A 10,538-nucleotide genomic window follows, 5' to 3' on the forward strand; every position below is an offset into this window, starting at 1 on the left:
GTGGAATTTTAACAATGCAACATTCAACTGTCGGTTAACTGTGAGTTTCCCTGAGTCGGTTTCCACCTCAGCTGAGTCAGCAACTCAACTCCAGTGGTGGAAAACTTAATCTGATTTACCCAAGAATTTAAAACATGCAAGAACATATACTCCAGGACTGTATCACTAGCTGAGGGCATTTTAAAACCGTGAAATTGTTTGTGGTAATTTGATTAGTTGCAAATTAGTTGGGAAAAGTACACAAATTAGGTTTGATATAAATTGAACTTTAAAGGGTCATAAGGCATTTCCTGCTTCTTTACCACATGACCATATCCTGTTGAAGGGCCCTGTGTCAAATCTTTATTTTTTTATTAATGTTTGTCCAGCATTTTATGGCACATGTGTGGCAACGGACCAAACCAAGTTACTTCAAATATTCCTGTTCTGGCTGGATTGTGGATAAATGGAGTGAGAGTCTGGTAGAGGTAGGTTTTAATTTCCATTTATCTCTCTTTTACCAGGATTACTCAAAACTGGACCAATGTTCATGAACTATTTTATATTTTCTATGAACTATGAATCATGATGAGATACAACCTCAGCCCTGTTGGAGGTGTGCACTCTCCGAGCAGCCGTGACAAAGGATCACATGTTTGGGGAACTGTTCCAAACTCAATTGAAACCAAAGACTTTACAACGAGTTCTGACTTTTGTACTTTTACCTAAAATTAAAAATGTAAATATGTGACTCACGTATAGACTATTTGTTCCTCCACCGCTGTTACACACTTTCATTTCCTCTCATTTGGATTACTGTTACTCCTCACACGCATGAGTCGTAAGAGTTTGCGAAAGTTTGTCTAAAAGGCAGCTCATGACTCCCATTTTAGCTTCTCTCCATCGAGTTCAACTTAGAAATGATTTTAAGATGTTACTAACTTTGAATGCCTGTTCTGGACATAGATTCCAGATGTCCTAACACCATAAGAGCCTGGTCCTAGCTGGAGGCCTTGATTGCAGAGGGGACAGGGCTCTTTCTGTTAGGGGCCCCCACTTTCTGGAACAATCTCCTTCTATAGATCTAACTTAACAAGTGAAGTTATTATTTTTAGTATTATTCTTATCACTGATCATATCCTGGCTCACCGATCATTTACATCTTAAAATGCTTTCATTCTTTTTATTTTACTTTTTTCTGCCCTAAAACTGTGAAATTCGTCAACGTGGTTTAAACACTTCCCTATCATTTGACTTAATTTCTCCATCATTATCGTGAAAAGCACCTTTTGACTGTATTTGTAGATGAACACTTCCCCTGTTGACGGTCCTTACTGACTCTGGCATCATACGTATTCAACTGAAATTGTTGAAGGAGTGAAGAAAGACAGAGGGAAGAAGGAGGAGAGGAGGAGGAGGAGGAGATCTGTGGATGAAACGGGTGGTTTATTCGCGAAACGCCAGCCCACTGGGAGTCATTTTGGGGAAGAGGTCACTGAAGCTATACTGTTGATCAGTTTATTGGAAAGAGGCTGAGCTCACTCTGGTGCAGACAATCATCACCATGTGACTGTCGAGAACAGACTTGAACAGAAGAGAGGCGCAGAACCTGATCCATGCGTCTGGATCAGCAGCATCAGACGTGGATTTCTCCTCCTCCTCCTCCTCCTCCTCCTGCTCCTCTTGCAGAGGTGGTAACACAGTTTATCGGAAGTTACCCGAAATAAACCTGCCTGACATGTTTTGGTTCGAGCAAGGTCTGTGCTTCTTGCCAGCGTTTCTGGTCGTCTGGTCCTCCTCCACCTTCATCGTTTCCTACCTGATCGCGATTTGCAGACACGACGTCGATGTAATCTTCCCATACATCAGGTAAGATTTATACGCACACGAAACCCCAGATATAAGTTCAACAAGTGAAATCTGAGATCTGCAGCACACGTGTGGAGGTTTTTATGTTCAAGTTAACCAGACAACGATGGTGAAAAGTTTAGTTTCGTTTTCCTCGTGCTTGAAACCTGGCTGGTACCCAAACTCCAGCTGCGCAGAGGCAGCTGTGCAGCTTCATACCTCCTCTTTCACTTCCCCCTTTAAACTGTGTTCTTGCATTTTGACAAATTTAAAGTTTGAAAGTCATGATTTGTTCTGTGTTTAGTTAAATTAAGACATACATGATCTCTATGAGCTTTATTGTTAAGGTTGAGGGGAGAGAAGAGTTGGAGATGACGAGTGTTTCCCTTTTCAGTGACACAGGTGCAGAACCCCCTGAGAGCTGCATTTTTGGCCTGATGACATTCATCTCTGCCTGTGCAGGTATTTTCTCTTCCCTTTATTATAAGTTTAAACTTGTGCACTCTAACCCAGCTTTGTTTATTAAGCAACGTTGGGTTTTCCAGAAGGAAGAACTAAACTCTCCAGAGATGTCAGTCGCATTTCCCCTTTTCAAGAAAATGAAAGCTGAATTTAGGGCTTGGGATGCCACAAGGGAGGGCGGGGGGTGTGCTTCTTTTTTTTTTTCTTCCTTTGTGGTAAATGCACAATCAGACCTTTTCCTGTGCAGGAGTATCCACCATTTACGCCAGATACAAGTTTGTGGAGAAGCTGGGTCAGGAAACAGGCGTGGCGAGGACGTGTCTCAATAGAACTGGTCTGGTGCTTGGGATGCTCTCCTGTCTGAGTATGTGCATCGTTGCGACCTTTCAGGTATGTGTTAACATGTGTGTAATGCACAACATAAGTATAATGTAATGAAACCTCTAATAGTACCTGTCTTGTTTTTGTTTGCAGGAAACAACACTGATAATTGTTCATGATGCAGGAGCTTTGCTGTTCTTCTCGTCCGGCGTCTTATACATAATCCTCCAGTCAGTCATTTCATATCAGACCTATCCGTTCGGATCCTCCTCCTGCCTCTGTCGAGTACGTTCGGGCATCGCCATCCTTGCTGCGCTGGCGTTTTTCCCCAGTATCCTTCCACTGAAGTCAAAGCTGAGAAGATGCTCTGGCTCCTCTCGATGTTCTCCTGTCACTTATCATTGCCAGTAGATGTGTGTGATGCTTCTTCAGGTGCCAGTCGGTGTCGCTGGATTTTTCCTTAGTGGATAATTCAGCTGCCATCTGTGCGTATTTTGTGAAGCAGAGCAAGCTGCACAGAGACACAGACGACAAGGTGAGCTGCACCTGGTGTTAACATCCAACCTGAGAGATCTGGAGTGGACAGCTCTTCAGATCAGTCACCAATAATCCAACGTCCGAGTGTGAACATCCCACAGTTCTTTATGAAACTGTAGCAGGTCAAAGGTCGTCAGCTAAAGAGGCTTTTAAATACGGCCCACACAGCTGAGAGAACGAGAACGTACCGCCTCAGAATGTGTCTCTGTCCTGATCGGATCTGAAATGCTCCCTCCATGTGTTCACACCTGAACTTAAAGCTGACCACTTGTGATCGGATCACTCAGGACGGATGTTGTACCAGATCTCCATCAGTATTACCTTCCTTCACAAAGCAGGTTCTGTTTTCACCCCTGTACATTTGTTTGTTGGTTGGTTGGGGGCAGATCCAGTATTAGTTTCCCCTACCTTCCTTAACATTGTGAGACAGGACGTTTTTCAACATTTAAGGAAGGAAATATTTCAGGCACCTTGATGAGAAATCAGGCACATTCAGTGATATCTGATATCTAGGAGGGTGTTAAATTTGCTGCAGCTTGATTGAATTTAAGGGGCGTGTTGGGCCGGGGTGGAGGGATGCACTCTAGATTGAAGCTGAAACAATAATAGAGAGTTCTTTCTTGGCCCATTTCCATCCTTCCACCAAGTTTCATGGAAATCCATTTAGCAGTTTTTGTGCAATCCTGCTGACAACAAAAAAACAAACTAATGGACAGGGGAGGAAACACAACAGACCTCTGCATGTTGAGAATTCACTGCTGCTTTTCTTATAAACTGAATTTTTCAAGGTCTTGGACTCAGATGTGAGAGGCAATCTTGTGTTTCAGGAAACTATGACTTTAGTTAGATTACCTGATGATGAATGTAGTTAGTAGTTGTCGCACTCCATCACTTTCCCTGTGGACGACCTCTCTTCCAGGACTATCCTTTCCATCTGGCCAGCGCTGTGTGTGAGTGGATCGTTGCCTTCAGCTTCATCTGCTTCTTCTACACGTACATCGACGATTTCAAAGTGAGTTTCTGACCAGTAAACACGAGGTCAATTCTTTTTTTATTTACTGGAAATGAGTCTCATTTCTCTTTCTTTTACTTCCTGCAGCTTTTTACTCTACGTGTGAAAACAGAGCTGAAGGAGTCGTCTTGATCTACAGCTGAATGTCAGTATTTACGCGGCTCTTTTATGCTGATTTATTTTTGTACACAACATCATAGGATGAGTTCAGGTTCATTTTGACAGATTCTGTGTTTAAGCCAAAAAGAACCGACCACAGCCTGATTCTTTCTACTATTTATATGTCAGCAAATTATATTACAAGTGTACTCATTGCCGCCTGTGTACACACGACCGTCACTTTGCACTTTGTACTCGACTCCTGCCACACCACTTCCCGGAGCTGTGACCACCAATATAAGAAGTCGTCATCGTGCTGTGATCACATGACCGCTGCCCGTGTGATTTAATCCAAATCAAACCAACGATACTGTATGTATATGGAGGTGCTCTTTTTATAATGTACACTGAGAAATTGATGTTATTCAAATGCTGCCAGCTCTTCAATAGAACTTATTTTGTAATTGTAGTATTCTGTATGTATTTTCCAGTTGTGTCTTCCTTGCATCACTGTACTGTCGTGACAACCATATAGGGAGAAAGTCTCTCTCAGTGGAAGCTCAGGTTCAGAGTTTGTGTACTGACTGTACACTGTGATCATATGGTGCAGCTATGGACGTTACTGTGCACGTGTCCACATCCTGTAATCGTGGGAATCAAGCTGCTTAACAGAGGAGAATTAGACCATTTAATTCATTAGGTTCCGCAATGAAACTGACAAATCTAACTCAACTCAACATAAACAGGAAGTTGTTTCTTCGATGTGCTATCAGTCTCATAGTATGCATAGTGCTTCCTTTTTCACACTAAATGTAGGTCTCTAAATAATGCAACTCATGAGTTACATTTTGTTTCCTGTCTTTTAAGTGAAGATTTTTCTACATTATGAAGCCCCGGGTTGGAAACCAGTGCCCTAGAGCATAACAGCATTATATTTTTATTGACATAAGTAAACCCACCAAATTCTAATCAGTTCATCTTTGAGTCAAACTGAAAGTTTTTATTTCCTCTGGTTTTTTATCTCCTCTTGAGTCGTGTTTACAAGGATGGGACGGACAACCCAAAAACCCGATGCCTCTGGTCACTGCTGGGCTCAAGGACAGAGGCTATTCAATTAATAGGTATATATATTGAAAGATAAAATATTAGGTTAAACCTGAGTATTGGCTGAGAGACTTTTTATAGTGTTAAGATCCCGACTAGAACTGGTTGTAAAACTTTCTTTTCACAAATAGAACTCCAAAGAAACAGATCACGTGCTGTAAATGGACTTAATGGAGGTCACACGAACACAGATTAACATTTTCCACAACAAATTCTGTATTTACAAGGGAAATGTTTGTTTTTTATTCAATTACTTTAGCATTTTTTGCTTGTGACATAATATACTGCACATATCATTATGTCCTGTTGAGCTGAATAATAAGATAATAGTAAGAGGAATGATGCACTTCAAATTGTATGAGTGTTTAATCACAGATGCAACGATTCTTTCTCTTGTAACCAAAGTGCTTTTTCTACACTATAGTGTAATGTCCATTCATAGAAATCTTATCAAAAGACAATAAAAGTATTTAGTGCTAAAACATTCTTGGCACTTTCTCTACATTTCCGATCATTTGTACACAAGCTATGAGAAATGCTGTGAGTCAAACACAAGAAGAATTTTGTTTACATTTTCTGACAGACGCTGTTGTCACTCAGTAAAGGTCAGTGTGCAGTAAACCCATTCCTGGCTCGAGAGGCATTTCAAGGGCAACATGTTAGTTGTGGAGCTCTTTTTCAACATGGTCACTTTCTATGCTGCAGTAAATAAGGGTATAACACTTGAAACACATTATTCTTCTGTGTGCTGGGGTGAGAAATGAATTGTTTGGTTACTTGCTGCTCATGCACTGGTTTAGAGAATCAAGTGTTTGCGAGCAGTCGGAATTCCAGACAAAAATGCTGATGTGACTGATGCCAAACCAAAACTTACCGAGCAGGTTTTTCGATAACAGAAGATTGATACTGGAACATTATTGTGAGTTTTTCTCTCCCTGACATTAACTCAGAGATTCACAATGCAAAGTTTAAAAGAGACATCAGATGCTTTTTTTCTTCCTCTTGTGCGTTAGAATGGGTTTTTGTTTTTGTAAACGTTCTGCAAAGTTTAAAAAAAGTAAAAGGATGAAATGGGCAGTGATGTGGTTTTCTGAGCATTAGAGCATGAATATGAGCAGAATATGTCTCCTGTAATCACTCAAATATCCAACATGTGTTTTTAAATTTGATCTGGACCCTGTAACAAAAAGAACAAGAGCTGTCAGGTGACGAGTGACGTCAGTATCAGAAAACCTGCAGTACAACTACTCCTTGAAAAACTACTTGCTACTAGGACTACAGGGTTTTTTTATCAAAGAGGGAAATTATTCTCTCTTATTTGAAAACAATTGTTAATCAAAAATGCTAATGACGAATCAAACCACGTATCGAGAAGGTCTTACTGACCAACGACCGAACCCTTCCAGTTCATTCAGACTGAAATTACAATCACTCCGGACACATTTCCAGGCACCGACATCTGCACCTTCTGTATCCTCGTCCGAGCGCAGGCCTGAACCTCACACGGCGATGGAAGAGGCCTTCGCAGGGAAACTTTGCAGTGAGGAGGACGTAGAGGAGGATGTCAGTCGCTGAAAGATGATTCGCTGTCGGAGCTGGTGGCAGCAGCGTCTTGATCATCTGTGCTCCTCGTTCCACCGTCGGGCACCGGGGCGTCCGGCGTGCTGTCGTCAGCAGTGAGGGAGTGATTATTGATCAGTTTAATGAAACACAAATGCAGAGACAATGATCAACGTTAAGTGACTTGTAGAACACTCACTCAAGCAAGTTGGAATCTAAACCCTCCAGGACCATTTTGTTCCTTATGGCCATAACTGGAACACCCTGTCACAAATTAAACTTCTAATGAGATGCACACATTATTTCTACTTTTATCATGATTGTGCATGAGGAGATCGTAAACTCACCACTTGAACCATTTTCAGGTATCGGGCGTAACGTGGGTCCTTGGCCACTGTCATGACATTTTCTGCAGCTACTTCTGCATCTGCTTTCTGCATGGGTGCGGCTTCTCGCACAGTCTGAGTGGGCTACAGGGAGTGTGAAGTAACAAGTGGTTACAAGGTTTAGCATTTCATTAGGTGTTGTACTTTTTAGAGTTTGAGATCCTCTTTTTATCAGATGTTTATATTGGAGCATAAAATACTGATTATTTGAAATGGATCTAATTCACTAAAGCTGCTTCCAGACATGCACTGAAGCACAGACAGTTTTGGAGAGGGGCTGTGTGTGAGAATGCAAATGTCAGTTCAATTTTCTTTCTCTTAGTAAAAGTCCAGAAAATGCCTGAATGAGTCCATGTGAGGATACAGCAGAAAAATCTCAAGAAACTTCCCAGCTGGTGAGGGGGGGGGGGTGCCATGAACATAGAAGAAAACACTTGATGTGTTTGTGTGCATGTCGGTAAATGTACCTCTGGGGGGGGCAGCGTCTCTGCTGGCGGGCCACCTGCTTGGCTCTGATTGGCAGCAGTCGGTCCGTTAGCCTGTGCAGTTTGCTGCTGCTGACTGATTCCGTCGATTGTGACATCCTCCAGTCCAGGAATGGAGGACAGCTGCTCAGAGCAAAACAATGTGAGTTATAAGATGAGCGCACAGACGTGAAACTGCAGAGAGAATAATGACGGAGGCTCAGGAACTCACCTTGGCTTCCAAAATACACAGAGTGGTTTCAATCTGCTGGATGCGAAGAGATATGTTTGCAAGTTTCTGTGGGGAAGACGTGCGACAGGTCAGATTTTAAGAGCGACAGATTGACGTACACATCGATGTGAAGGTAAATTGTACAAACCTCTTCGCACACTGTGGAGAAGCGGTTCAGGAATCGAACCGTATGCACAACAAACTGATTGAGGTAGGCAACTATTCTTCTCTGTTGGATGGCAGGAACCTGGAGGAAGCAAAAAAAAAAGTCTGAGTGGTAAGAAGCAGTTGAGTGTGAGTTACTGAGGAAATGAAGCAATTCACAGCATCTCTGTGATGCAACTGCTCTGCCCCATCAACAGCCGAAAAGATATTCCAAAATAGAAAAAGTTAAATTTCAGAATAACAATACACAGAGCATTAACTCACTGATAACTTGCTTGAAACATTATTTAATATCATCTAACTTGACATTCAGACAGTAAATTGGAAAATGGGGCTCAGTTGCTTCAGTACAATAAACCAGGGATGAGAAGATGAGCTGTTCGAATGCTGTTTTAATTGTTCGTGAATAATTTGAGGAATTTTTCCAGCACAGACCATGAAACATCATCAATCACTCTATTGTTTCTCGTTCTAATGATTTCCTGCCATTCTGGGTCACGAGTCATTACACAGTGAGTAAACGTGAAAAGTCAGCAGCTTAAATTAACATGTTCATACTTTCTGACCGTCCAAAGAGGGAAATTGAACTTCATTTGCAAATGTACATAAATGTACCAAGAAACGTGGATTGTAGCAGCCCTGTCCTGTAAACACCTGGAGGTTCCACAGGATTCTAATGTGCTGGTGACAGTGAAGTGTTCGGCTGCTGAACACTCGTGAAATAACAAACAACAACAGATTTCCTCTGGTTGTGTGTGTGTGTGTGTGTGTGTTGATGTTAGCTAGCCGAGCACGAACCTTGGTGAGATCCACTCCGGAGCCCACGATGGGGAGCCCGTCTTCATCCATGATGGGTCCGCGACTGTTCCCGACGCTGCGTCGCTTTCACTCGAGGCAGAATTCAGAGGAGAACCCGGAGAAACGAGCAGAAACAAAACAACATTTAGCGAAAGAAGCGTCTCATGTGACTGTGGGCTGAGCGGGGTCGCGTCGTGACGTCACGGGAGCCACGCGAGAGTACGTCAAACCCGACGGGATTTGTTATTTGAGCTTTTATTTTGAAGTCTGTGGGAAACTACAATATCCGGCAGCAGGTCCTCTGGATGAATATTATTATAACTGTTTTTTTTAAATTTCATCAATTATCATGTTGAAATAATCTTATAAATTAAATTAAATTATACTTAAAACCATCTCTTTTTCTATGTGTCATAAACACAACAATGAACAAAATGTTGGTATTTTTTGTATGGGATTGAAACATACAAAAAGGAAATGTACATTCTTATGTGCAAAAATAAAGCATTATGTATATATATATATATATATATATATATATATATAGGCAGGGGTACATATGTAAAAGAAAAGTAGTCTTGTGGAAAAGCGTGTTGTAGATATTGTCTAATAAATTGAGCAATTTAAATACAGAGTAAAGTTACATGATAAATGGAGTATTTTTAGGAAGCAGGTGAAAACATTTCTTCTTGTGAGTAAATTATTTCTCATACAGAATAATAAAGTTGACCAGATACCCAAGGACGCCATCTACTGGATTAAATAACATACATTTTAATGGTGTATACTACTGTACATGTGCAGGACTTTATTTATGAGATAATTATATTCTTTTTGTTTGTTTCCTTTCTTCATTTTTGCGTCGGTCACGTTTTAACAACGACATCAACACATCCACTCACTCGCTGTGAGTCCTGTGGTTGGATCTCCTGCTGTGTTCTCTCATCAGTTTATTCAGAGATTCACTGAGTTTTCATGGGGGGGCTGGCAAGAGAAACTCCGAAGAAAGTCTGGAACCTCTCACTCGGGACATTTGAGTTGTCACAAGCACCTCCCCCAGAGAATGTCCGGAGATTATCCAGATTTCTCTTTCTGCTGCCCACTGTGTAAAATCTCCCTCAACAGCCTCTGTGCTTTAACTGTGCACCTGTTTCTTTGCTCAGGCCAGTTTTGAGTCGTGCCGAGTACATTATACTGTCAGGCAGTGTTTCCCAACCTGGTGCCCATATAACGGGTCAAGGAACAGAACGGAAAGAAACATTTACTCTCTAAAAATGGAAGACTTGTTCCTTGACACCTCTTTTTTTTTACTGCTGTAATCCTGCTTGCACTGGATGTGTCTTTTGAATGACGTAGTTCCTTCATTTATTTCCTCATAAAACTGAAGGACTCTTTGAGTTGATGGTTACAGAGCAAAGATTAACTAAAAATATCAGGACATCATCTTATTTCCTCTCAGAGCCCATCTGCTCACCCCTCCCTCATGTACTGAGAACAAGGTGCATAAAAGGAAAGCAAAAACATTAAACTGTAAGCTGCTGTAGTCAGCTACATCTTATTTTTTCAGGATA

At 41.5% G+C, this 10,538-nt stretch overlaps 2 protein-coding genes across 3 annotated transcripts; one reads left to right on the top strand and one right to left on the bottom strand.

Moving 5' to 3' along the window:
- Positions 1-1,231: 1,231 nt before the first annotated feature.
- Positions 1,232-5,844, top strand: dram1 (DNA-damage regulated autophagy modulator 1). Its single transcript, XM_020092223.2, has 7 exons — positions 1,232-1,848; positions 2,222-2,289; positions 2,537-2,679; positions 2,764-2,941; positions 3,087-3,145; positions 4,067-4,159; positions 4,247-5,844. Exons 1-7 carry the CDS (start codon positions 1,718-1,720, stop codon positions 4,289-4,291), a joined length of 717 nt encoding a protein of 238 aa, XP_019947782.2. The 5' UTR covers positions 1,232-1,717; the 3' UTR covers positions 4,292-5,844.
- On the bottom strand, positions 5,575-9,190 carry washc3 (WASH complex subunit 3). Of its 2 annotated transcripts, XM_020092224.2 has the most exons (7): positions 8,968-9,190; positions 8,153-8,251; positions 8,005-8,070; positions 7,776-7,916; positions 7,270-7,392; positions 7,122-7,186; positions 5,710-7,026 (listed from the first exon to the last, which is right to left on the bottom strand). In XM_020092224.2, the coding sequence occupies exons 1-7, from the start codon at positions 9,016-9,018 to the stop codon at positions 6,927-6,929; spliced, it is 645 nt and encodes a 214-aa protein (XP_019947783.2). In that variant the 5' UTR covers positions 9,019-9,190; the 3' UTR covers positions 5,710-6,926. The 2 variants fall into 2 exon arrangements, with proteins under 2 accessions (XP_069376524.1, XP_019947783.2); XM_069520423.1 differs by lacking the exon at positions 7,122-7,186 and having other exon boundaries at positions 5,575-7,026.
- Positions 9,191-10,538: the final 1,348 nt, after the last annotated feature.

Source organism: Paralichthys olivaceus, chromosome 23 (genome assembly GCF_024713975.1).
Source record: "Paralichthys olivaceus isolate ysfri-2021 chromosome 23, ASM2471397v2, whole genome shotgun sequence".
Classification (NCBI taxonomy): Eukaryota; Metazoa; Chordata; class Actinopteri; order Pleuronectiformes; family Paralichthyidae; genus Paralichthys; species Paralichthys olivaceus.

Coding starts and splice junctions, on each gene's coding strand:
- dram1 (XM_020092223.2), top strand. CDS start 1,718: ATGTTTTGGTTCGAGCAAGGTCTGTGCTTCTTGCCAGCGTTTCTGGTC. Junction 3,146..4,066: donor ACAGAGACACAGACGACAAG/GTGAGCTGCACC, acceptor CCTCTCTTCCAG/GACTATCCTTTCCATCTGGC. Junction 4,160..4,246: donor CGTACATCGACGATTTCAAA/GTGAGTTTCTGA, acceptor TACTTCCTGCAG/CTTTTTACTCTACGTGTGAA.
- washc3 (XM_020092224.2), bottom strand. CDS start 9,018: ATGGATGAAGACGGGCTCCCCATCGTGGGCTCCGGAGTGGATCTCACC. Junction 8,071..8,152: donor TCTCCACAGTGTGCGAAGAG/GTTTGTACAATT, acceptor TCTTCCCCACAG/AAACTTGCAAACATATCTCT. Junction 7,393..7,775: donor AGACGCTGCCCCCCCCAGAG/GTACATTTACCG, acceptor CACTCCCTGTAG/CCCACTCAGACTGTGCGAGA.